The sequence below is a fragment of the Syngnathus leptorhynchus genome, chromosome 22, assembly GCF_054491065.1.
Source record: "Syngnathus leptorhynchus isolate UIUO chromosome 22, UIUO_Slep, whole genome shotgun sequence".
NCBI lineage: Eukaryota > Metazoa > Chordata > Actinopteri > Syngnathiformes > Syngnathidae > Syngnathus > Syngnathus leptorhynchus.
Genome location: NC_141216.1, coordinates 5,875,277 through 5,900,708, shown reverse-complemented (window position 1 = coordinate 5,900,708; position 25,432 = coordinate 5,875,277). Strand labels below are relative to the sequence as shown.

The following is a 25,432-nucleotide window of genomic DNA, read 5'->3' as shown; positions in this document are numbered from 1 at the left end:
AGTTAAGTTTCCCTCGGTAGTGTTTCACTGCTACGTGCATCTGACCCTGCATTGCAGTCTTCGCCGTGTGGGGGGGGCTTAGGCTACATATGAGGCGGCTATGTTAGCTGCTAAGAGAGAGAGAGAGGGAGGGGGGGGGGGGTTACTGCGCCAAAACCAGGGTCCGGATTTTGTGACGTCACAGGATCCACAGCCCTCTGACAGCATCGACGCACTGCTGTTTTTTGGTGCTTTAAAAGTCCAAATTAAGATCGTTTTTAAAGAGAATCCCACTATTTCTGCTCCCCCTACCTACCCCCTTCAACTAACCAACTGAGCTCCACCGTTGACCGGCGAGAACAAACAACCAGCGGACCAGTCTATAATCCCCGGGACAGTCGCATCCACGGTATAGAAGGGGAAGATCGATCTTTTTTATTTGTATTTTTTTTATTTTTTACAAGAAATGGATATAGACAAGGACCAAGCGGATTAAATGAGTCGAAGTAATCGTCATCGAGGGGGTTCGACAAAGCGAACCTTGAATGTCCATTTGGTCTTTATTACCGTCATTTGACTGGAGATGGGGGCTTTCGCGAGCAGACAAAACATAGGCGTGGAAGAAGTGGATATTCCATCGAATTCGGTGTACCGTTATCCACCGAAATCTGGTAAGACACTAACAACAGGTCAGCCCAATGGGGTGTGTATGTGAGCGTGTATTTGATTATGCAGAGCGTATTGCAGGGGATTGTGTTTTGCGCTAAAATGTTGAAAAAGTACATGATCACAGATGCTGCTGAGGAACTGGAAAAGGAGCTACTGAGAAGCCATCAAGGCCAACATTAACATAGCGTGTCATATTTTTGTAGTGTAAAATTGCTTTGTAGTTACTGTAAATAAGAATAATTGGTGAATTTAACACAAACCTGTGTGTCTGTAAAGGTAACAAAAATAAAACGTCACCTGCATAAGATCTTTGCATTTCAAAATGCAATATTACAAATAGTTCTCTCTCCCCTACTCGTGCAATCAGTGGCGGTCCTAGCTTGAATGGGACCCCATAAGAGACCCCCCCCCTCCCCTCATCACGTGCATACAGAACCGATTGAAAAATATCTTCTTAATTTTTTTTGTTGGCTTATAAATAAATTAAATGTTCCATAATATGCCCCTATTAAAATGTAATTCTATGGCATTCATAGAAATCATTGTTTCTCATCATCTCGTCAGTGTTAGAAGAACGAAGGTTGTCGATGAAACTGATCTGTCAGAGCCAGTTCCTCGCAGCGGGATCTAGTCACAAAGCTGCTGACCTGCTTCAGGAGATGTCATTCACTCTTGTTCTAGTCTGCTGGCATGTCAAACAAGTCTTGAAGGTGTCAGACTCGATCCACACCTCCCACAGCCTGTCAAATATTTATCCCAATTGCAACTATTATATTCTTGTCATGATTCAAAGCCAGCTGTACATCACGAAAGAAAGAAAAAAAAGTGAATATTTTACAAGCCAAATTTGGAGATCTATGCTGTCACTCAAATTCATTTTGCAATCTCTCATCTGGGTCCACAGGAAGTTACTTCGCCAGCCACTTCATTATGGGTGGAGAGAAGTTTGACTCAACCCACCCGGAAGGTTACCTGTTTGGAGAAAACACCGATCTTAACTTCCTCGGGACCAGACCAGTAGCGGTGAGTATTTGCACTGTAACTTGTAAAGTCAATTTAGCTCCCTGAATTGTTACGACCATTTAAAAAAAAAAAAAGTTTATAAAATCATAAAATCAATCTGATATTATTCCTTTTTTTAATTCATTTTACACAATCCACATTTGTTTGAAATTACTCTCATGATTTTTGAAAAAGAGAGTTGTTGAGAGGTTTATGTTCTGTTCTAATTTCCACAACTTCACCAAACGATTCTTTTTACTTGACAGCCAATTCCATCATCTGGCATTCATTTGTTATTAACACAAATTTGTCAACCGTTCAGTATAATTAAAAATACGTCCGTCTATTTGTCTCGATTGTGTCACCAAAATGTTAAACTCACATGCGGAACATTTTAAAGTCAACCTTGTGGTCTTGCTCCCCGTTTATGTCTAGACTCAGGCTAAAATTAGCAGTAGTATTTTTCCTCCCCCGATTATGAGACCATTTAAATCCTCCCGCGGGCTCAGAATTCACCCATAAAGCATTTCTCCCTCTTTTTCATCTCTCTTTGAATGAGACACTCAATGCGACGTTATATAACGCTCGGTGGCTTGTGAGCAGATGGCGTGGTAAAATCATAAACCCAGCTTGAGTTATTGCACTCTAGCTCTCTTGCAAATACGATCACGGACAAGCTATATTTAGAAACACACACACACACACACACACATTCCCCCACAGGCAATAATCTCCCATAAGGAATTGAATGTTTACAAAAGCTGTTTAATATACACGAGCATGAATGGCCGCTGTGACATTCCTAATAAGCCTTCCACTGTCGTCTACTGAAAGGCCTGCGTGTGTTTTACGAGGACGACTCTCACCGAGCTCCAGATGTGTAACGCCACTAGTAGTGTGTAGAGTTATGTTGCCACATCCTCGATTGGTCTTTTTTTTTTTTTTGCACAGTCTGCAGTTTGTGGCTTTATTTAACTGACTCCAATGCTTTCAGTTCCCATACGCAGCCCCTCCACCTCAGGAACCGGTGAAGACGCTACGGAGCCTTATAAACATCCGCAAGGACACACTGCGGCTTGTACGGTACGTTGTAACACAGCCGTCCCCCCTCCGCCCCACCCTTGCAGAAATGCTGACTAAGAATGAACAGCAACCGCTAACTCGAGGCTTTGGAATTGAGTTAGCAAAAAAAAAAAAAGGCTGTTGACACATTTTTTTTGAAGGCCAAATCCAAGTTGTTGCTCTTACCTTGCAGATGCAGCGAGGATCTAAAGTTGCCCGGCGACGACGAGGCGGGCAAGCAGCGGGCCTGCTACAACGTGGAGTTCACTTTCGATGCCGACACGCAGGTGGCCATCACCATCTACTACCAGGCCATAGAGGAGTTTCATAACGGCGTGCCAGTGTAGGTTCTGAGATCAAGAAAGAGAACATGGTGGTGTAGCTTGAATTTCTCATTTTCGTCGGTTCGCTGTAGCTACCTGCCCCAGGACAGTTCTCTGCAGTCGGAGACGGTGCACTTCAAGAAGGGGGTGAGCCAGCAGTTCTGTCTTCCCTCGCACACCGTCAACCTCAGCGAGTGGGCGGACGAAGAGGTGATACACTTTCTGGAAGACAATGACCTCCGCTGTGTGTGCTAAAAGTATCCACACCCCTTGTTTGTACTCCTCAGTTGCTTTTTGACATGGACAGGGAGATCTTCCCCATGGTGGTACAGGCCGTGGTCGACGAGGGCGACGGTGAGTTCCGCTCCGACGCCAACCTGTGACTTTAAAATGATGTTGTGAGTGAATGTTTTTGTGTTTTTTCTCCACGCAGAACATCTGGGCCACTCTCATATCCTGCTGGCCACGTTTGAGAAGGTAAACTAGATGGCAACAAGTTCTTTGAAGATGAAGTTGAATTCCTCATTGTCTGGTTTTCTATGACAGCACATGGATGGCAGCTATTGTGTGAAGCCTCTGAAGCAGAAACAAGTGGTGAGAACCTGTTAAATTGTTTTTTTTAGATCCCCCCCTGGAGATGTGACATCATTTCTTTTGTCTTCCATTTCCCAGGTGGATGGAGTGAGTTATCTACTGCAGGAGATCTACGGGATCGAGAACAAATACAACAGCCAAGAATCAAAGGTAAACGTGACGAGAGTTTTTTTTTTTCTCTTTCTTGATACGACCCGCGGGGTCATTCATCTCCAGGTTGCCGACGACGAAATCAGCGACAACAGCGCCGAGTGCGTGGTGTGTCTATCGGACGTCCGCGACACTCTCATCCTGCCGTGCAGGCACTTGTGTCTCTGCAACGCCTGCGCCGACACGTTGCGCTATCAAGCTAACTGCTGTCCCATCTGCAGACTGCGTGAGTCCACCGTCGCAAATGTGGGGAGGTTTTCTTTTTTGCCAAACATTCCCAAACTCTTTTTTTTTTTTTTTTTTTTGGTTTGTTTATTTTAGCCTTCAGAGCTCTGCTGCAGATCCGAGCCATGAGGAAAAAACTCAGTCCTTTGACGCCGACCAACTTTAACCCCGTCATCACTTCACAGACGTCAGACTCGGAGGAACACTCGGTACGGATATGAAGCTAATATGAGCTAATGTTTGGATTTTAGATACCATTCGTTTTTGGTTTTTCTTTTCTTTGAAGGCATCCGAGCACATCCCCCCGGGTTACGAGGCCGTGTCCCTGCTGGAAGCTCTCAACGGCCCCCTCGCTACATCCTCCGTGGCGCCCCCACTTCACTCCGGCCCCAGTCACGTGTCGGGGGCGCTACCCACGTACGGCAGCGAAGCCCACCCGGCGGCGGCCCGTTCCATTTCCCCTCTGGAGCACTCCAACTCAAGTCAGGGGCTCAAACTCAAGAAAAGCGGTTCCAAGTGAGTAAATGTCATTATTTTTCTTTTACTTCTTTGAAGCCGATCCAAACCGCACATCTGCGTATTTTAGGTCGCTTTCCCAGAATTCCTCAGTGCTTCCCGAGGAGGAGGATGAGAAGTCTTGTAGTGAATTAGAAGCTCGTCACCACAAACTCGCGGTGGATCCGCAGGGGGTGTGTATATTTTTACAGATGTTTGGTCAGGTTGGAAGCTCCTGTTACAACGCCTTTTTGGTTTTACAGTGCGGCGTCACACCAGATAGCGAAAATCTAACTCTCTCCTCCTCCGGGGCTATCGACCAGTCGCCGTGCACTGGAACGCCGCTCTCCTCCACTATCACTTCCCCTGAAGGTAACACAAAACGTAATCTATGAAAAGTCATCTCACAAAGGAAGCTGCTATCTCTACAAATACTTTACCGCGTGTCAAAAGCAGAAGCTGTCGGGAAGAAGATTTCAAGATCGAACGGTTTCCATTTAAGTAGTATTGACATTCGAGTCGTAGAGGGCAAGTTGTATATTTCCGAAACGGAGACAAAATGTGGAAAGTCAGTCCAGTTCACGGAACGTTTTAACATGAATCAATTATAAGACGGTGCGGCATTGAGCGGATCCGATGGGAAGATTTTTAAAAAAAATGGCGTCGGACCGTGATGTGTGTCTCCGTGTGTCTGCCAGACCCAGTGAGCAGCAGCCTGGCCCAGTCAGTGATGTCCATGGCCTCGTCCCACTCGCAGCACTCCCACATCAGCACTGACACCATGTCCTCCATGTCAGGGTCCTACCTGGCTGGGGCGGACGGCGAGCCCGGGGGGGGCCAGGAGGGGCTTGACGCCCAGGGCGAGGAGAACCGAGACACCCGCATGGAGAGCCGAGGACCCTCGCAGCTGGAAGGGGTAAAAATTTAAAATAGTGTATTTTAATACCAATTTAAAACTCATTCACTGCCAGCCCAAGTAAAAAAAAAAAAAAAAAACACCTTTGACCTCTATAGTCTGACTTTTGATCCTTTCCCTTTTCCAAGGGGTCAACAGAATTGAACTATTCCGTGGCTGTCGATGAGCAGGACTCTGAGGTGACTGGCCTATAATGACTCGCGTGAATACTTCATGGAAACTTTTTATTTGAGCTCTTTGTTTTCTTAGGGAAATGATGTCACAGAAGAGGACCGCTCCTCGCCATCCAATGGCAAAGGTAACTACGGTGACCACTCCTCATTTGATACATTATACAAAAAAAAGGAAAAATTAAAACCAATGCTGTTCCACTCCAGTCCTGTTGATGGCGGTATTGCACATTGCAAAAAAACAAACACCACGAAGCGCACCACATTTAGCAACGCTTCATTCTCGCATGGCCGACCACCTCCCTTCCCGCCTGTCCCCCGTGCCCCGCCCGCTGTGCTTGGCTGCTCTTGTTTGACCTATGCCCTCGCTTGCAGGTGGGCGGAGCAGGTGTCCCGAGTTGGCCAATAACAATCAGGGCGTGGCCTTGTGTGACACGCCCTCTTTGGGCTTGGACAATGAGCAGGCTCCTGACGGCCGATTTGCCGGTGAGTGGACGCCGACCAGAAGTGATGCTCGAAGTTAGCTTGCTAGGCTAACACAAGGGAGAAAGAATTGCGGCAGAGGCTAACGCAGGCTCCTATTTGTCAATTCTTTCCTTTGCTGCTTTATTGCTTGTTGGTACCAAGTATCTGCGCGCTCCCTCCATCTTTAAGCCCTGATGTGTTTGTGTTCATACATGCATGTGTGTGTTCATTTGCTTTGTATGAACATTTTGAATTCATTGCCTTGACGTCCGCCATCTTCTTCACAAACTCATTTTCCTTCCCCATTTTTTTTTTTTTTAGCTCAAACGTCGTCTCTCTCTTTGTGTCGTAAAATGTCTTCTGTTATCTCTCCCTTCTTCCTGTGAATTCCTCCCATCCCGTATTCTCCTCCTCCCTTCCCTTTCTTCCCCTTCTCTCGCCTTCTTTCGGATGGAAAGATGAGGAGTCGTGCCCAGTACATATTGAGGACTAGGTATGCAGTGTTGGCTAAGACTCGAGATCTGACAACTGCTCTTCAATAATTAATTTCTTTTTTTTCTTTTTTTTCTTTTGCGTCGAGTATTCACCTTACCTTAACTTCATTGTGCATTTCTTTTCACTTATCTTAAACAGCATCGTCTCTTTCCATTCTCGTTCAGGCTTGATGTATCTTGGCGGCTACAGGCCCGTTTTGGACTCCACCAGCAACCGGGAGGAACAATTGGTGGAGAACCGGGAGGGTCAGAGTCCCAAACACCCCCGTCGTGGACCCCTCATTGTGTAGCGCGCTCATACACACACACACACCCAAACACAAATACTACGACTACTACTCCTCCTTGCACTTCCTACTCAGTGCTTCATTACTGGATAACAGCTGAGCAGGGAATTCCACCACCACCACCATCACCTCCAGGTTCTTCTCCAATGAGGTGTTATCTGAGCACTTTTCAAAAAAAAAATTTTTCCCCCCGGTCTGTTCTTATTTATTACTCATAGTTCTAACTTAGCTGTGACAGTTTCATGTTGTGACTTTATGTAGAAGTTGCTGCTGCTCCACCATCACCAGCCAATCAGTCAGGGGCTACTGTGATCAATTACAATGTCAGGTGGGCGATTTCACTGCTGCTCCTCTCTGGATGATTTCTGCTGAATGTGAAACAAAAAAGCAGACATGGACCTGAACATGAAACGAATGTAGGAACCCAGAAGGGTCGGATGGGCATTGACTTGTTTTCCTTCATTATGTGGAAAATTAGCATGCAAATAATCAATTCATTGATAGACACTACTCCTAAAAACGAATTGATACATTTTAGGATGAATCTAAAATGCAATATAATCTCTTAAGGTGAATTTGGGTTGAACTGTGGAAATTTTAATGCTTATGTACAATTTGCTCTTCTCTAACAAGAAATAATTGATCACTAAAGTAAAATTAAAAGTAGTATTTGAATTCTTACAAGATGAAACCTGATTGAAAACCTGATGATTTTGCCATTCAGCTTCATTTTGGAGATTTTGGAGAAAAGCAAATTATATCAAATAAAAATATAGATACTGAAACATTTAACATTTGAATAGTGATAATTATGCCCATCCCTGGCTACATCAATGAACTGGAATTAAAGCCCCGCCCACCCAGCCGTATTAGCATGTCAGTATTGTTGCAGTGCATCTCTTGAAGCCACCACCCAGCAATAATAAATGGCTTCATCTTCTCATCAGTTTGCACTGAACTGCTAAGTTAGTTACTTTTTTTTTTTTGTTGCTATTGTATTGTAATTTTTTTTTTTTTTTTTGTTAACCTCTTCTCAATGTTGATTTGTGTTTTTATCCGCTGCAAAGCACTGTGTTGTTGATTAGAATGTGGATTTAACTATGAAACATTTGTAAAGGTTTACACATGCTAAACACTTAACTCACGTACTGTAGCTGGTTGTAAAGGGATCTTAATGCACTATTAGTCGTTTCCTAGGCGACGTAACAACGCATGAGGCTGAAGGTGAAGCATGATACATCCAGGTGTCAAGTGGCCCTCAATTTCCCAAGCTGTCACGATCGGTCCCATGATTACAGTCTGAATGTGTCGTAGGCGGTGAATCTGATTTTTTTTGTAGGATTGTAGGCGTGAACGTGAGATGGAAAATAAAGTTGTTTTTTTTTGTTTTTTTGCAACTGACCAATTGAGTTTGAAAGTATTATTGTTATTATTTTCATATTTTAGTTGTGATGTTTTTATTAAAGTAATGCTGTGCCGGTTCAAGTACAAGGTTATTATCAAATGCACAGATTCTGTTGTGCATAATTGATTTTAATGAGGAACTATGATTTACAATACATGAATCCATCCTGCATTGTAATTCCATGTTTGCGTAATTCCGCTTGTGGCCACAAGACGGCGACACAGTATCATGTTTCAAATTAAATTTCTAAAAACGAATAAAACTAATTGAACTTCAAGTCCTTCAAACCTGTTTTTACGCCGACAGAATGCAACGGTTATATATTCATTTTATGATGGGCCATAATTATCGATGAAGATTATGATGAATTAAGAATGATGTAATTGATCATATTAAAAAATAACATTTGTAAACACTGCCTTTCATTTCAAAAAGTTAATCACTTCCTTATATTTAATTGCCAAAACAACACGGTCAATCTTGCATTTACCACAATAAAATACAATTATAAAAAATGTATCAAACTGTGATATTCGAGCATTAAAGTGGTCAGTCAGACAGAGAGGGACGGATATGACCATTAATGAGAAAGCAATGAGCATCTACTGGCGCCATGAATGATTGCATTTCCAATTTGGACATGTGGGAATTAAATGTGGTCCAGCCCATTTTTCTTTTTTTTTCTTTCTCCTAAGTCCACATCAACCAAAGAGAACATTCTCACAAATCACTACATCATGATGCCAGCTTCTGGACTCTTCTTCTTTTTCATACTCTTCCTCACAGGTGAGCTTGTGATGGATTTTATTATTTTCTATTGTTGGAATATATTTCGTCAAATGTTGATATGCTGTGCAGGAGTGGAGTCTTCGAAGCGAGTGTGTTCTTACCACGAAGTTTTGAATCACCTCAACTTGACCGCACAAAGCAATTTGTACTACATGACGAGGCCGGTCAAAGACTACAAAAAGCCGACTGTAGTTTCGCTGGAGCTTATTCTATACGCCATTCTAGATGTGGTTAGTTTCTTTTTCTTGACTTGTCTCTAGAAATATATTTATTTGTATATATATATATATATATATATATATGTGTGTTATTTTTACAAATTATTGAGCAATTAAAGTGTTAAAAATGGCAAAATATATGTATATATTAGGAAGGGCTGCTATTTACTAAATAATAAATGCAATAAATCGATTGAGTGGTTGCCAGGTGACATCATAAACAAAATGGAAAGTTTCCAAATCCTTTTGTGGTTAATCAGTCAGACCCTGATGCTGCTTGATGGCTTTCTAAACTGTAATAAGTGGCTTCCATCATATTGGATGAATAATTAACCAAAGCTGGAAAAATCCAAGAAAGCTTTTTTTTGGTTGGCAGATTGGGGGTAGGTCATCTTTTCTTGAATGCAATTGTTAATGCTTTTTTTTTCTTTTTTTTTTTGTCTGTCTGTCTGTCAACAGAGGGAAATTGACCAGACCTTCATTCCCTATGTTTGGATTTTCACGGTTCTTTCAAAACACTTTACTATTTTTTTGAGTTGATTTAAAAATTGCCAGACTTTTTTGGGGGGGTAATTATTTTAATTGTGTTTCTTGCACAGAGCTGGCATAATGATCACATCTCTTGGGATCCCGAGGAGTTTTGCGGGATTAAGAACGTCTCTGTCCCTACTGAATTCTTTTGGAAACCAGATCTGACCATTGAAGAAATGTAAGTACAACCCAGTTCCTTAACACCTCCAACCATCATCTTCACATTTTAATCTTAAAATGCTAATTCTAACCCAGTAACCCAACCAATCTGAACCTCAACTAAAATTTGATCAAATTCTGATGCCTGACATCTGCAGCGTGATGTTACCATGCAGGATAGAGAAGGACAAGGCCCCCCCGAGCCCACACCTCACCATCGTCAACAATGGCCGTGTGCACGTGCAAAACGACCAAGTGCTGCTCAGCACGTGCAAGTTGCACATCTACCAGTTCCCCTTTGACCACCAGAGCTGCAACCTCACCTTCAAGTCTGTGGTCCACTCATGTAAGGCTCACCAAAATGTTACATTTCTGCCATTCTAGAATGGTGTAAATGTAAAAAAAATATATAGTAAGTAAATAAAGATTGCTGATATCTGTCTCAGCGCAGGAACTCCAGCTGCTTCACTCGCTCAGCTCCGCTGAGGCCACCCAGTGGTCACGGGAGGTAATGCGCACGCAGAACGAATGGCTCTTTGTCAGCATGACCGTTGTCAACAAGACCAGCAGCGAATTTGGCATCCAGCAAGACATGATTGTTTATACAGTGAGTAGTTTGTCACAAATACACTTTGAAGATCACTTTTCCTAACCTCCAAATTTTTCCACGGGATGTCACAGATCAACATGAAGAGGAGGCCGGTGCTGTACATCATCAACTTCCTGTTGCCTGTCCTCTTCTTCTTGGCCCTGGACTTGGCCTCGTTCTTCATCTCGGACAAGGGCGGCGAGAAGCTGAGCTTCAAGGTGACCGTGCTGCTAGCCGTCACTGTCATGCAGCTCATTCTCAACGAGATCCTCCCCTGCTCATCAAACAGAATCCCTCTCATAGGTCAGCCAGATGTGAAATTAAACATAAACTGATTCGCTTTTCATATTCATTGACGTCGTCCGTCCGTTTCCTTCAGCCGTCTACTGCATCGGTATCTTTGCGCTGATGCTGCTCAGCCTGCTGGAGACCATTTTCGCCATGTATCTGATGGAAAAAGATAATGACGGGGAAGACGTCACGGTCAGCGTGGATGAAAATGCTACTGGTGAACAGATCTTTTGTTAAAGTGTTTCAAAACTTTTGAAAATGGAATAAACCTGGTATTCTGATTCATTTCATTTTGTTTGTTTGCAGCAAAGAAAAGTCCAACTTGTTCATGCATCTGTAAAGGACCCACGGATGAAAATCCACCTGAAATGATAAAGGTTTCTAGAACTCTGCAAAATGTTCAGAAATTCACAATAACCTATCAAATTCGTTGCAGGATGGCCGTCTGACCGAGTCCGACTCTTTGGAGGGACTCACCAATGAGACGAGGGACTTGATGAAGGCCCTCACGCTGCTTCTCGAGAGCAGGAAGGAAAAAGAGGACAAGCCCGGCTACTGGACCAGACTCGCGTTGAAAATCAACAGAATCTTTTTTATCATCTACGTCACTGCTGTGTCTTTGTTTTTAACCGTGTTGTTCTTTACTTGGCGGACAAACCACCAAGAATGAAAGATTCGATATAGCGATACCACAGCGGGCTTTAGATAATATATGCATGCCATTGCTTGATGTAGATTTACTTTTAAATATACGAGTTACGTGTTTTTTTTTAACAGTACAAGCATGCCTGGAAAAAAAACTGTATTCATACATCTGCTAACCACTTGTTCACAATGAAGACTCTTTAAAATGATCAAATGTAATACACGCAAATACTAATTGCCGCTTCATTTTTGAAACACACTTAGAGTCCGTTTTGATATATTAAATGCTATATATAAAAGGAGGAATAGTTATATCAATTTATTTTTTGGGGTGGGTGTGATGTGTCCTCCGGTACTATAGGGGGTGCTGCTCTTTGACCTGCCTCCCCTGTGTGGCACAAATCAGTGACGTGGATTTTCATTCAGAGTCCGAGTCGCCCCAAAATTCGCACTACAGTGCACCTCAACGCCTGATTTTACGTCACTTTTCTTATATTTCCAACAAATACCTGTATTTTTTGTCGCTAGCTTTGCTTCGAGACATTTTTGACACGGTGTAATAAAGAGGTGAGTGCGTCATTAACCCCAAAAAAATGGTCAAATGTTATATTTAAATGCCATGAATTGATGTATTTTACGTGTTTGCACAGGTAGGCAAAATGAGTAAAAGCAACAAAGTGTTTAATTTAAAAGATAAACTAAACGACAAGGAGATGGATTTGAGTCTGTGCAACCTTACCGAGGTGCCTGTCAAAGAGCTGGTGAGTTTGCACGTGTGAGGGGAGAGCTTACAAAATTCACTTATAATATTCATTTCAAAAAAACAACTAACGAATAATAACTTCATACCAACAGGCTTTATTCACCAAAGCGACGTTTTTGGACTTGTCATGCAACAACATCTCCTCTCTGCCGGTAAGTGCATTTTTTTTTAAAACCTAGAACTGTTTTTAAAAAAAAATGCAATATGAATAAATTTACTCGTATAACATTTTTTTCATCTGCTGAAAGGATTTAAAAAAAACAGCATAGAATCGATCTATGTAACATTGTGTTGGAATTTACAACCCCAGGTTGAAACCATAAAACAGTTTAAAAACTCCTACTTGAAAATTCTCTGACGTCACTCACCCACTTGAAAATTCTCTGACGTCACTCATAACCCTTGCGTTGAAACTCTACCCCCCGGGCTACTATTTTTTTTTCTGTGTATTCTTCACACGCCAGCCTGAATTCTGCAACCTAACCCACTTGATGAAGTTAGACCTGAGCAAAAACCAACTGACCTGTTTGCCGGATGACATCGGAAACCTTGCCAGTTTGCAGCACTTGGATTTGTACAACAACAAGCTGAGCGTATTGCCTGTTAGCTTCTCCCAGCTACGGGTGAGCGGAAGCGCATATACATAACAAAAGTGGCATTTCTTTTCCTGTTGCTAAGCTAATAGCACTTTTTTTTTTTTTTTACTGTCAGAGTCTGAAGTGGTTGGACCTGAAAGACAATCCTCTGGATGCGGGCCTGGCCAAAGTGGCGGGAGATTGCCTGGATGAGAAGCAGTGCAAGCAATGTGCTACCAAGGTATGAAAGACATGCAGAAATAAAAAATAGCAAAAGATGTCAAGTTAGTCAAAAGTTATTGTTTTATTTATCAGGTTTTGAAGTACATGCAGGGACTGCAGGAGGAGGCCGACCTCGCACGAGAGAAGCGACTTTTGAGGGAGAAAGGTCAGGAAATAATGTTTGATCTATTGAGAACATATTGGAAAGTTTTAAAAATGTCTTTTTCGATTAGAGCTGGAGAGGAAGCGAGAGGCTAAGAAGCGGGAACGTGAGGCCCGTGAGAAGGAGGCGCGTAAGCGAGAGAAAGCAGAGGAGAAAGAGAAGCGGAGGAAGGAATACAACGCCCAGGTGGCCGCTGCCACCGCCGCTCAGGAGCAACAGCAGCAGCAGAAGAAGAAGAACGAGGAGAAGAAGAGCAAAAAGAAGAATGGACATGCCACAGGTAAAAAAAAAAAAAAAAAAAAAAGATTTGCATTGTGAATCCAAATTTGTCAATACATTTTTGGGGGCCATACTTTTAGATGATGAAAAATGTTCCTCAAAAACATTTTCATATATGGGGAAAATATATTTATTTTTGTTGTCAAAATCAGGGATACATCCAAATATTTAATAAAACAGGTAACCATTGTTTTTTTTTTTAAAAACAATCTCCTGTCTTTGTGTCACGTCAGCAGGGAAAAAGACCGTAGCGGTGTCGGCATCCAAGCCTTGCCGTTCCGCCTTAGGTCTTCTCTTCAAGCTCTTCCTCCTGCTGCTGCTCGGCATGGCCGTTCTGACAGCCACCTGCCGGCTGACGGAGCTGCGGCGGGAGGACGTGTGCGTGCCGTTGGATGCCGCCCTGGACCGTGGCCTGACTTGGGCCCGTGAGCAAGAAATCATCATCCGCCGGCTCCTCGGCAATCTGTCTTCAGCTGTTGAGGACTTTGTGGAATCCATGCAAATGTCCAAAAGCTAAACTGGGATTTGAAATGAATCTTTCTCATTAATATGGCCACTGCTGCCGCTTGTCGTTGACGCAGAGAGACAAAAACGTGTGAAAATTCCTATGGAATTGTCGCTCTTTGTACAACCATCTGTTTTAAAAAAAAAAAGAAAAATTCTGTCTCCTCACGCCACTTTGCGACGTTCTTCTTGCAATGTGATCACGTCTTGAAATAAACGTGCTGACTCCGCACCTCTGTCAAACGACCTCACTTAGAAATGTCCGCGGCCGTCTGTGACTTTGGTTCCGGTCTTCGGTCGCAAGCTGCCAGGTAGTCCCGCTCGGTCATGTGACCTACTTGCTGCAACAGCATCCGACGAAGTGACCCGTCCACCGCTGTCTCCAAAGTGACCTCCTTGAACACGTGACACACTGACACCTACGGAATCATCATGCAAATCGTTCATAGAAAAAAAATACCGAAATAATTGACACCCCCAAAAAGATAATACCTCATCAGACAAATTTATAATGATTGATTTTACCTGTTGGAACTGTAGCTTCTTGAACAAAGCAATGCTGACTTCATTATCCAGGCCGATTTTGGCTTGAAATTTGCTGATACCAAGTTTAGTGACCCCTAGTGGTGGACAAGGCACAGTGAAAACATTTTTTTTTTTAATAAATTCATGTGAAAATACGACCACACCCCTTCACGTTATGATTTTTATTTAAAGTGTTATTTTTCATTCTTTAAAAAAAAAAAAAACATGTAGTAATAACATGCAAGTAAAAGCTCACCATAATGCATCATCATTTGTGTCACTTCCTTCCCGATGCCTTTCCCTCTGTAACTGGGCTCTGTAAATAAAATTAATTAGATAAGGAGAGACGCAAGAAGCAAATCTCGGTTATTTGTTGACCTGCTATCATGATCTCCAGTTCGGCCAGGGAAGGATCCGTGGGGTCGGTCAGGAAGATGTTAACATCTCCAATCATGCATTGCACCTCGTCTGCACCAGAATCCCCCCAGCGTCGTTTGTCCAAGATGATGAAGGTGCACTCTGGGGAAAAAACCAGACAATGGAGCAATGAAAATCTGTGTACATCAACAATTCAGTTTGCCAAACAACTTACTGTCTGCATCTTCCCTCCAGCTCCGTTGCATATCATATTCCTGCTCCAGTGTCAGAGGTTCTGAGGCAGTCAGTTGCTGCAGCTCCACAGACTTCATCCACTCGTGGTACCTAAAGAAAGAAATCATTTACAGACCTTTCTTCCTTTCCTAGGATCTACTTTTGACTCATGTATCCTTCCTACCTTTCTGCCTTCCATCCTTACGTGCTCAGACCCAATTACTTGCATAGTTCCTAACTTAATACTATTTATCCTCCTTGCCTTTTATTCTTGACTTAAACCTATCTTGATGGACCCTGTTTAAAATATATATAATTTATTTTTTTCCCAACATAGTACATCTTTAATGTTCTGTTTTGTGGATAAATTAGCAGTATTCTTGTGTTACGTGTTAGTTGCAATTACCTTAGGACGTGCTCAGCATTGTACGGAACCAACATGACTTCATGTCCTTCCAATAACGTGTTCTCATTTATTTTCATGATTAAAATCTGTCTTAATGTCTAAATGAAACGTGGCTTCGTAATTAAACGCAGGCATTTACAAGAAGAAACTTTAAGTTGACGCACTTCCGGGTTACCTCTCACTCTACGCTACTAATTTAACGGCACAAGCGGCGACTTGCGCCGTCTTGCGGACATCAGCGGTATTTCAATTTTTGCATTTCAATACTTTTTCTGTCTTTGAGTGAAAAATTTCACCTGAAACATCTAAACAATTGTCTTGTTTTGTTCCATTTGAATGAATCAGTCTGTTTTCATTTTATTTAGCCTCTTTACTGAAATATATTTGTGTATATCTCAAATATATTGCAGATAGACACTCCACACAAAAGCCTTAAGTGGTTGTGCAGAGTCCATGCCAAACTTTGACCGGCTGGAGTGGTGTGTTGACCATGTCCATCCACTGTTGCAGCTGTGGGCCCCTGGCGTACATGAATGGACCGAGCACCACAACTCCCAGCGGAACTGAAGGTTCTGGATGTGTAAGACGAACGAAAAATAGGAGAAATAGTGAAGATATTTAGCTAGTTAGAAAAGTGTAACTTCACTCTAGAAGATAATGAGTCACCTGAGGAAACGCGATCGGTCACCCGCCGCACTTCCAAGCGGAGGCAGGCCTCGTCCACGTGTTCGGCCCGCAGTTTGAAACTCGTCCTGAGCTGGAATTCCGGTTCGCCGTCCGCCTTCACGACGCTGCTGCTCTTGATCTTCACCACCTGAGTGTGAATTTGCAAGCTAGCACGCACGCACACACCTGTGAACAGAAGATATGTTGAAATAAAGCACATTGAGTATCAAGAGACCACCCAGAAGACCTCCCACCTTCATCCATCAGAGGTTGCATTCCTCGAGCCTTTGGAACTTCCACTGATAGGCGCTGTAGAGTTGAGTTGTAGTTCAGGGTCACCAAGATCTCACCGAGCTCTGAACACTAACAGGAACACATAATCTTCAGCGCTGTGAACATCATTTTTTTTAATTTGGGGGCTCGAATAGATTATTGCAATTGATATTCATTTCAATAAGTCACTATGCACATACATGATGGTGGTCTTCAGTGTCCAAGTCTCTCCAGAGTACCCTACCAGCCTGTCCTAGTTCTCCTAGCAAAGGAAAGAGCACCTGGCCCACTGCGTGGCGTTTACCGTCATGTGACACGCTCAGCACGGACACACTGAGCGTGCTCCGTGACACACGGGCTGCTGTCACCTGTGGAGGTCAAGAAGACTGGGGTCACATCCTCAAGTGTGCGCACGCTCATATTCTCACCTGGAATAGAAAGCAGTCATTGAACTCCGGGTCCGGCCCGGTGGTCCTGGACTTGGCCTGGCGGGGACGCCGGTCATCGGGTAGTAGGCGGAGCTGCACCAGGGTGACGTTACCGTGGAAACGAGGCGGCAGGTTGCTTAGGCGGAACAAGGAGACGGCTAGCTGCTCGCCGCCGTAACGGTACTCCACTGAGAAGCAGAGACGAGCGGTCATGCCGGGCGGGGGCGCCACCACCTTGCTCATCCCCGAGCCAGAATACAAACCGGCCAGCACAGTCCCAACTGGGTACCAACCTGGAACATTAAAAATGTAAACTGGGATGATTTTTATATCCAACCCGATTCAAAGTAGCGGTGACTTACTTTGAACACAAAGAGAGCCCCGGTGAGCCAGAATGTCCATCTTTGTCACTTCTGCCTTATCCTCGTTTTTTTCCGTGTCTTTCCGAAGTGTTGGAAAGCGAGGAGGCAACATGAACGGGATGTCGCCGAGCCTTAAGATAAAAAATGTGAGAAACAAATCATCAGTACTTACTGATGGTACTGACTTGGCACAGGAATCTTGCGAAACTGGGATGACCACAGGAGTGCATGATGGGACGTGAGGCACGGCAGCAACCAACTCCAGGTATTGTCTCCGATCACGCCTCCTTTTCCACCTCCATTGACAGAACATCACCAGACCAAGAAGGAGAAGAATGAAAAGAAGCAGCACCACAAGTCCTGCAGTGAGACCAACCGAAACCATCGAATCGGAAAAAAACAGGAGACGCAAAGTCAAATGTGTGTCCACGTGTGTGAGGGCGGAGACAGCTGGCTGCTTTCTCGTATGTACACACGCCCTCTATTGGTCAGTCATTTTATTAGGGACAGTACTTTGGACTGTAAAATGTCAAGGTTGAATTTTTCAAGAGATTGATTATTCTTATCCTGTACAAGAATAAATGCTTTGAAATCCTGCCAGCTGACCTGATCTTAACTCTTTAGCCACACACACGGATTCCAGAGATAGGCTGTCAGCTAATTGGATGACAGTTAATCCTCGGGGCCCAAGATTCGACACAACCCCACGGCACTCGTTCCTTCGTGCACGCACCGATGATTGATCGGCGTCCATTTTGATGCTACAGGTTGTTCACCCAGAAGAAGTGTTTGGAAAGATGTCGGAAAGGAAACGGGTCGCCATTTAGCCATACGGACGAGGACATCACTTTAAGGTATGAAGATTGGATTCGCATTGGAGTGTTGTTTATCGAACAATTATTATTCCAGTAAAATAACCATCCAGTAAAAATCATCTAATTTAAGATGTTCTTCTTAGGTTGTTACCATGGCAATGAAGCCCGTGCGACCCCGTTCGGAAATCTACCCAGCGGTGTGTTGTTCCGTCAGTCCATCCGTGTCCTACTCCAGTTTGACGGAAGGCCCGGCGGATGACGGTGATGCCAACACCCCCATCTTCTCAGTCTCTAAGAGCTCCATGGATGTTTTCAAGCGTGACCCGGCGTGGAGCGACTTAGATCTGCGGCGCAGCTCCAGCGTCAACGTCGAACAGGGCACGCTTCAGGAGCTGCACGGGTGGCGGCGCGTGGGCAGCCTGCAGTCGACGGACGGCCACAACCCGCCCGCCATCGGTGAGCGCTTGGTGGCCAACATGCGGCGCTGGAGCCGTTGCAGCGGCGGAGACAGCGTGCACAGCCGCAGCAGCACGCCCGACACGGTGGTGTGGGCCGGCAGCGCGTCGCGACCCGGCAGCCTGGCGAAGGACGTGGCCTGCTGTGCCCCTTCTAGCTCTTCGACCACTCTCACCTCCTCGCCGTTCATCTCCCCGTTGCTGACACCCACTCTGCCATCCGTGGAACAATTGTCCCCGGCGTCCCCTCTGGAGTCCACAACCACGTTGCTATCTGAGCACGGAGACTCCCCAGGGTCCCCCCTGGCATCCACCACCCTGCCTCCTGAGCCCTTTTTTCGGGTGAGGAGTACAGAAGACACCTCCAGCGGTAACCGCTTGCTTTATTTTCAGTATCCCTCCCCAATGGCGTCGTCCGTGTGCTCAGAGGAAGGCATATCACCATCCCCTGGATGCCTGGATGAGGAGACACCCCAGATATCTGATGGCAAAGTTCAGGTGTCAACTTCAGAGGATGAGGAGAGAGAACTGGATGAAGAAGCTTCGGTGTGCCACCTCCAGTTGCCTTGGCTACCGCAGCCAAGGAGGTCGCCTCTGGTCTCCTCGCTGAGCGACTCGCTTCTGGGTGAAGGGTGCAGATGCTCCAGAGGAGGAACTCAAAGGGAGCCCATCTTCAAGGAGAAGGCCCAGAAGAAAATGGTGGACACCGCCGTGCAGACGCTGTCCCCCACGGGTTCATGGTTGGACCTCCACAGTAACACCTCCCACTCTCTACTGGGCTCGCCTCCCGGATCCAAACTAGACCTGAAGGCCTCTGTGGACTCCAACTCTAACCTGGTGTCACCCTCCTCCAGCATGATCCCGCCGAGCGAGAGCGAGGAGGATGAGAAGCTGAAAGACGTTCTGGGGCGCAGAAGGTCGTGCCTTAAGGCGCAGGCCGGGGAAGAGAAGAAGGAGCTGGGAGGGGGGAGGAGGCGGAGCAGCATGAAGCAGGTGCAGTGGGACGAGGACGGAATGACGTGGGACGTCCACGGAGCATCCCTGGAGTCGGAAGTGTTGACCGCGGCCATACGGAAGCATCTGGAACTACACAACAGCCCCCAAACTGTCAAACGGCCTTCGAAGAAGAAGACCAAAGCTCCCGCTCCTCCTTCTGCGGTGCTCACCGACGCCACTCCTTCAGACAACGGAGAGGAGATGATACAAGACAAAGGAGCCGAAAAGGAGGAGGACCCTCGCGAAACGAGCAAAGCGGAGGAAGGAGACGCGGTAAATGACAACATCCCAAAATCCCCCTCGCTCTCGCGTGGGACCATCCGGAAAAGGAGTGTTATTAGGTCACTAAGACCAGGATGGTGTGGAGGCTCAAAAAAGGAAGATGACTAAGACAAATTCACTGATTACTGTAGCACAACCGATTTAAAATATGCAAGATAGAAAAAAAAGTTTGAGAATTGATGAAAGGTCTCAACAGCAACATTTTAGAACTGCAACATTGTGGTACGTGAAGATACAATGTATTGCACTTTGCATTTTAAGTCACATTGAAAGTGATTTTTTTTTGTTACTAATGTCATAAATGTACATGGCTGCTCTATTGCTGCTCTTTGCACAGGTCATTTAAAACGATAATCACTAAAGAATGGGGCGGAATTTTCCACCAATTTGAGTGCAGACAGATTTATTAACAAAATCAAACGCAAAAAAAAAAAAAAAAAATCCATCCAAAATAATGAGTTTTGCTCATAGTTAACAATTTTTCAAAACGGAACATTCAATCTCTGTATTGCCACTCACGGATGAAGTTTACTAATAAAGAAACCAAAACAAATCATTAAATCTTGCATATTAGGAAGAATACCCCAAATTTAGCCGTCTGCCTGCATTATACCGCCCTCATGTGGCCAAATACGGAACAGCAAGAATAGCCGCACAAAGATGATGGGAGTTTGTGCTCCCAAATAAGACATTTTTTGGCATTTCTGTATTATTTTATTTATTCCGTATGTAATATTTATGTATTATTCCATGATTTTTTTTGTAATCGAACTTGATTTGTGATAGAAAACGTCCATATGTTTGTTTCAGTTTGTTGGGTGATGAAAGTTGTTTAATTAAAAAAGTAGATCAATGAATTGTGTATTGCACGTGTGTCGTCAAACTTTGCACCACTTTTATCATATTTTGGCACATCATAAAAATACTTTCTCTAAAAGTCATCACCACCTTCTGCAACCACAATAATAATAACATCCACAGCCAGGTTCAATGATGCGGGTGTACCTAATATTCTGCTCTTTAACTACAGTCAGCTTGTTGAACCGTATTGAGGTGCTGCGACCATTCAGTGTTTCAGATGAGCGTGCACATTCCCATTCAGAGTAAAAAAAAAAAACAGTAAAAACTCACTGGTGATTTCCAGATAGTTCTTTCTATACTTCATCACATGATCAATAGAAGTTCAAAAGTGTTTTTATATTCAAAGGATGGTTCACTTTTTCTCCATAAAATACACAAATATTAGTGTTGTTTATCCCCAGAGGTCATTTAAAGGTCACTGTGCCACTGTAGTACGTCACCTGACATGATGTGTGTGTAAAGGCTTTTTTTTTTTTTTGTGGAAAAGTCATCACAGCAGGAGAACAATCCAGCGCTTTGTTGTGATACAACTCATTGTGTATTTGTGTATGCGTGTACCTGCTGCTATAAAAACGTCGGCTTGCGCGCGGCCTGATGATTTTTGTACGCAAAACGATGGCCGTGGCGCTTCATGTCGTGTGTTTCCTGCTGCTGCCGCTGTCGCGGGAAGCTGCGTACACATACACACCTGGCAAGCAACATAAGGTTTTACACCTGGGTGAGAATACACACACGTATTATCATCACGATAAGGTTGACAACGTGTTGTTGTTTTTTTGCAGATTGGCCCAAAGATTGCGGGATGGCCTACTTCAAACCCAACATGGTCGAGAGGATCGTTTCGGGCAACGAAGCTAGACCGCATTCCTGGCCTTGGCAAGTGTCTCTGCAGGTATATATGAAGAATTAATATTAATATTTAATGTCAACTAGCACCTGCTGAGGCTTTTTTCCCGTCGGGTTGTTTGTCAGGTTCGACCTCGAGGTAGTAAACATCACATTCACGTCTGTGGAGGAACTTTGATCCACAAGAATTGGATCCTCACTGCTGCTCACTGCTTCCAAAAGTAACCCAGAAGATAAAAAAAAAAAAAGCACATTTTGGTACTGTTAGAGATTCGAGGGATTAAATTCGATCTCATTTTAGGGGAAAAGCTGAGGACGCCGGCTCGTGGAGGATCGTGCTTGGTAAGCATCGTCTGAGGCGCTCCGAAACGGCCGAGAGGGTGTTCCCAGTGAAGCGCATCTACCGGCATGAGAATTTCCGCTACCCGGCGCATAGCGAACTGGACTATGACATCGCTTTGGTGAAGGCGGCCGTTGACATCCTCCCGTCCAACTTTATCCGCTACGCCTGCCTGCCGCGCAAGCAGACCAGCCTTAAGCCGGGACACTACTGCTGGGTGACCGGCTGGGGCGACACTCGGGGTGAGTCTGAAGGAATTCGAAAAGATCTTTGGGGGGGGGAAAAGTACACAGACGTTTTGTTGAAATACATCAGGCGGGAAGGAAAACGTTTCCCTGGCAGAAGCTCTCAACCAAGCCCGCCTCCCCATCATCGACTTCAAAACCTGTCGGCAGAAGAAGTTCTGGGGTGACCGCGTGCGAGACTCCATGATCTGCGCTGGCTTTAGGGACATTGAGGATCCGCCCGCCGCCTGTCAGGTCGGCTTCAGCCTCATGATGGGGGGGGGGGGTCCAAAAATATAAATCAGAGCGGTGTTCTTTTCAGGGGGACTCTGGAGGGCCTCTCTTGTGCCAGCTGGGCCGCGAGCATTGGGAGGTCCACGGCGTGGTGAGCTTCGGCCCCATCGGCTGCACGGTGGAGAACAAACCCAGCGTCTTCACCCGCACCGCCGCTTACATCCCTTGGATCGAGGCCACGCGCATCCGAGACTTCTTCCTGCATTGATGTCGCTTCCACAACAATAAAATGTTTGCGTTTTTTTTTTAATGGTATTTCTCTATTATTACATCAAATGATGGGGAGACACAAGTTCTTGAAGTACAGCTTCTGATGATTTGTCACGGTGAAATAAATACAAGAGTAGAACTGACTGTAAGGCAAAGTTCATCATGAAAAGATCCACTTGCAAATAATTTGGCCCTAACATCAGAGGAAAAGGAGGATGAGGAATTCAGTAAAGCCTAGAGGAGGACGGTGACGACGTTCCGGTCAGATGTTCCCAGTTGTTGTAGACGGCGTAAGCGCCAGACAAGGCCAGACCAGCCAGACCCCCACGGGCCACACCCTTGAGGCCACCTGGCAAAAGCAAAAACAGAGCAGTAAGATATTATTCATCCTATATTATTTAATTAATCGGGTTTAGAATTGAATAACTCGCGACATACCCGCTGCCTTGAAGAGCATCCCCGTCAGCGTGCCGGCTGCTATTGTGTTGATGTCGTCCTCAGCTCCTCTGACCTTCTCGATCACCACGCCGAACGTGCTGTACAACAAGGCTGAGCCAAAATAACAAATGTCAATGCCGCATAAACGACTTTGTTTACATAATAAGACCGCGTTGGGTCTTACCGACTGAACCCAAAGTGTTGGCCCACGAAGCACCTTGCCTTGTCACCATGTTGATGATCCTGGTGAGAAAACAGAACATTTCAACAGTCATCATCTTATGAAGTAAAATGATACAGAACAGTCGGCACCATACTCACTGTACATTTCGTGGTTTGGACCAAGACATGTCTCTGGTTTCCTTCAGGCCCATCCTGAGACCATTTAAAGCACCGAAAGAAGCTCCTGCAACAAAACAAAAGGCAATTTGTAACTTAAGCTCAAGGTTGTGTGTTTGAATGTTTTTGCAGAGTAGTAAAGTTGTATTGCCGTATAATCATGCATACAAAAAAAAAAAAAAGCAAACATTTACCTGTGATGCAAGAACCTCCGATTGTGAAGAAAGCCAGCTCGAACCTTCCTCTTGTCTTATTGGCGCCTGTAGGCAGAATGAACTCATCTGTATCCTGAAAACACACAATTATTATTATTATTTTTTGTCACAATTTCATCACAGTGCATTGTCTCATTTAAACCTCTGCATTACCTGAATCAGGTAACGAGGGTCGACGTTAAGGTAAGGCGACAAGGGGCTCATTCCAGTCACTAAAATGACAAAAACAATCCAATCGTCAACACTGACTTCACCATGCTAGCCGGTGAGTTGCTAAGCTAGCCGTGGAGCTACCAGGTTGCTTACATGGAACACCGGCGAGCTCCGTGTTGGAATATTCGGGTGATCCACCTCCGAAGAGACCACCGAGACTCGCCTTCAGTCCCCCAGAGCCTTGTGGGTTGTTGTCCATGTTTGGGTGGTCGGAGGGAATAAAAACAACTACGGTTCTTGCTTCGGCTAAGCAATGCTAATTATGATGTAACGACTTAGATTATCCACGCTGAACTATTGTATTCAACGTCAATATTTAATAAAAAAGATATTATAGTTGACGGATTGTTTCTATTTTTTAAGAAAGCAGCATAACTGTATTAAGAACTCGCTGTTCTGTCATGCCTCTGACCTCCACACACATTAGCCGCACGCTCTTGCCGTAAAGCGATTTTGTCAAATTACGTCAACAACCCGGTGCCACCAAGAGAGAAGGAGAGCACGGTGTGGTAGAAAATGTCAGTTGAAATGTTGAAGTTTCACGACCATAAGTAAGGTAAGCGAACCACCAAAGGTATTTTCACACAGTTTAAGGTAAGTCTCGTTCACTTTAGGAGCAACAAATATTGCATCCGTTTTACGGCAGGTGAGGATGAACTACGGCAGTTACCCCGATGCCCCAAAACTCAATAATATATATTTTTCTTAATATTGTGAGATATATTCGTCAAATTCATGCATTTATTCTTTTAAAATACACTGCATTTTTTTTAATTGTGTGCACTGCATATATTTGAAACTTGTCTAAGTATTGTTTGTTTACTAAATGTCTACCACAAGAGAGCGCTATACGCTGCAAATTTAACTAATCTGTGTTTGTCAACTATATTGATAACAAAACAAAACATTTTATTAACGTACAATTTTCTTATCTCGCCAACTATTCATTGACCTACATTATTTCAAACCATACGTACATTACCACAGATAGTTTTTCATTCAGTTACTAATATGTCCAAAAACTTTGAATGGTTGTGCAGATATAGAAAAGTAAATATGTAAATACTGAATGGTAAATATAATTTTTTTAAGTTTATGTTGATCTTTTCTGTTCTAATGAATGCATTGTTTATTTCCAAACTTTTTCCCAAAGTTAGACCTTCCATTTTCTTCCAGTTTCTGCAGAGTTGCTTCATAGTAGTACCACATTCACATCTTATCTGAATTTACAGTATATTATTAACAGAAGATAATCTATGCTAACATTGCAGCTCTGCTTACCCTAGTGCTTTGATATGATGCTTGCACTAAATCAAAGTGGTTCACTCGAGAACTGTGTCCTGCCAGGATAATCATGTAATTGGTGGAGAAAGCCGGATTGGTTCTACTATTAATTAGCTCCACTGTTAGCTAACACTTAGTTACCTTGGCTACGTGGTTGTTTTGTTAGAAATATTAAATGATTCCATAAAATGTCTCATTTACTGCCTTACTGTTTAACCCGAGGTTAAACAGTTTTCTTTGCTTAACACAATGCAGAGAAGGTATTTTACTTGGGTACATGTCAGTCGGCCTTTTCGCACCTTTTTTGCCCCCCCCCCCATGATGCAATGGCGCAATGGACCACACGCACGCTCCCATATGTGCACGTTTTAAAACGCGGGCCCCCCTGGAGGCCCATCTGCTTCT

At 44.3% G+C, this 25,432-nt stretch overlaps 8 protein-coding genes across 15 annotated transcripts; 5 read left to right on the top strand and 3 right to left on the bottom strand.

Annotated features, from left to right (window-relative positions):
- Positions 1-172: 172 nt before the first annotated feature.
- Positions 173-8,513, top strand: rnf157 (ring finger protein 157). Of its 4 annotated transcripts, none has more exons than XM_085903647.1 (19): positions 173-650; positions 1,553-1,671; positions 2,645-2,733; positions 2,906-3,055; positions 3,128-3,245; positions 3,323-3,389; positions 3,469-3,512; positions 3,582-3,629; positions 3,708-3,779; positions 3,846-4,005; positions 4,101-4,213; positions 4,291-4,520; positions 4,591-4,693; positions 4,763-4,871; positions 5,297-5,415; positions 5,544-5,594; positions 5,665-5,713; positions 5,961-6,071; positions 6,710-8,513. In XM_085903647.1, the coding sequence occupies exons 1-19, from the start codon at positions 563-565 to the stop codon at positions 6,832-6,834; spliced, it is 1,965 nt and encodes a 654-aa protein (XP_085759773.1). In that variant the 5' UTR covers positions 173-562; the 3' UTR covers positions 6,835-8,513. The 4 variants fall into 4 exon arrangements, with proteins under 4 accessions (XP_085759773.1, XP_085759771.1, XP_085759770.1 ...); XM_085903645.1 differs by having other exon boundaries at positions 5,198-5,415; XM_085903644.1 differs by having other exon boundaries at positions 4,591-4,871; positions 5,198-5,415.
- Positions 8,514-8,973: 460 nt separating this feature from the next.
- On the top strand, positions 8,974-11,599 carry LOC147039684 (5-hydroxytryptamine receptor 3A). Its single transcript, XM_085903655.1, has 10 exons — positions 8,974-9,022; positions 9,095-9,255; positions 9,703-9,747; positions 9,843-9,952; positions 10,110-10,279; positions 10,380-10,540; positions 10,615-10,825; positions 10,902-11,030; positions 11,120-11,190; positions 11,250-11,599. Exons 1-10 carry the CDS (start codon positions 8,974-8,976, stop codon positions 11,481-11,483), a joined length of 1,341 nt encoding a protein of 446 aa, XP_085759781.1. The 3' UTR covers positions 11,484-11,599.
- A 259-nt stretch (positions 11,600-11,858) lies between these two features.
- On the top strand, positions 11,859-14,229 carry lrrc59 (leucine rich repeat containing 59). 2 transcript variants are annotated; one of them, XM_085904329.1, is made up of 8 exons: positions 11,859-12,025; positions 12,109-12,219; positions 12,314-12,373; positions 12,686-12,844; positions 12,933-13,037; positions 13,112-13,184; positions 13,252-13,461; positions 13,697-14,229. In XM_085904329.1, exons 2-8 carry the CDS (start codon positions 12,118-12,120, stop codon positions 13,975-13,977), a joined length of 990 nt encoding a protein of 329 aa, XP_085760455.1. In that variant the 5' UTR covers positions 11,859-12,025; positions 12,109-12,117; the 3' UTR covers positions 13,978-14,229. The 2 variants fall into 2 exon arrangements, with proteins under 2 accessions (XP_085760455.1, XP_085760454.1); XM_085904328.1 differs by having other exon boundaries at positions 13,694-14,227.
- nat9 (N-acetyltransferase 9) lies at positions 14,106-15,632 on the bottom strand. Its single transcript, XM_085904330.1, has 6 exons — positions 15,487-15,632; positions 15,082-15,191; positions 14,868-15,008; positions 14,746-14,805; positions 14,490-14,584; positions 14,106-14,383 (listed from the first exon to the last, which is right to left on the bottom strand). Exons 1-6 carry the CDS (start codon positions 15,561-15,563, stop codon positions 14,213-14,215), a joined length of 654 nt encoding a protein of 217 aa, XP_085760456.1. The 5' UTR covers positions 15,564-15,632; the 3' UTR covers positions 14,106-14,212.
- Positions 15,633-15,909: 277 nt separating this feature from the next.
- syt15 (synaptotagmin XV) lies at positions 15,910-18,326 on the bottom strand. 3 transcript variants are annotated; one of them, XM_085904327.1, is made up of 7 exons: positions 17,216-18,326; positions 17,117-17,146; positions 16,854-17,041; positions 16,626-16,793; positions 16,407-16,515; positions 16,153-16,338; positions 15,910-16,058 (listed from the first exon to the last, which is right to left on the bottom strand). In XM_085904327.1, exons 1-7 carry the CDS (start codon positions 17,598-17,600, stop codon positions 15,919-15,921), a joined length of 1,206 nt encoding a protein of 401 aa, XP_085760453.1. In that variant the 5' UTR covers positions 17,601-18,326; the 3' UTR covers positions 15,910-15,918. The 3 variants fall into 3 exon arrangements, with proteins under 3 accessions (XP_085760453.1, XP_085760452.1, XP_085760451.1); XM_085904326.1 differs by having other exon boundaries at positions 15,913-16,058; positions 16,854-17,146; positions 17,216-17,346; positions 17,401-18,326; XM_085904325.1 differs by having other exon boundaries at positions 15,913-16,058; positions 16,854-17,146.
- LOC147039680 (uncharacterized) lies at positions 18,183-19,871 on the top strand. The gene has a single exon (XM_085904324.1). The coding sequence runs from the start codon at positions 18,183-18,185 to the stop codon at positions 19,869-19,871; it is 1,689 nt and encodes a 562-aa protein (XP_085760450.1).
- A 1,332-nt stretch (positions 19,872-21,203) lies between these two features.
- On the top strand, positions 21,204-22,603 carry LOC147039679 (chymotrypsin-like elastase family member 2A). 2 transcript variants are annotated; one of them, XM_085904081.1, is made up of 6 exons: positions 21,204-21,342; positions 21,407-21,516; positions 21,597-21,691; positions 21,772-22,052; positions 22,153-22,289; positions 22,357-22,603. In XM_085904081.1, exons 1-6 carry the CDS (start codon positions 21,219-21,221, stop codon positions 22,534-22,536), a joined length of 927 nt encoding a protein of 308 aa, XP_085760207.1. In that variant the 5' UTR covers positions 21,204-21,218; the 3' UTR covers positions 22,537-22,603. The 2 variants fall into 2 exon arrangements, with proteins under 2 accessions (XP_085760207.1, XP_085760206.1); XM_085904080.1 differs by having other exon boundaries at positions 22,126-22,289.
- timm23a (translocase of inner mitochondrial membrane 23 homolog a (yeast)) lies at positions 22,556-24,396 on the bottom strand. Its single transcript, XM_085904083.1, has 7 exons — positions 23,837-24,396; positions 23,684-23,742; positions 23,510-23,603; positions 23,298-23,382; positions 23,161-23,219; positions 22,977-23,087; positions 22,556-22,887 (listed from the first exon to the last, which is right to left on the bottom strand). Exons 1-7 carry the CDS (start codon positions 23,940-23,942, stop codon positions 22,763-22,765), a joined length of 639 nt encoding a protein of 212 aa, XP_085760209.1. The 5' UTR covers positions 23,943-24,396; the 3' UTR covers positions 22,556-22,762.
- Positions 24,397-25,432: the final 1,036 nt, after the last annotated feature.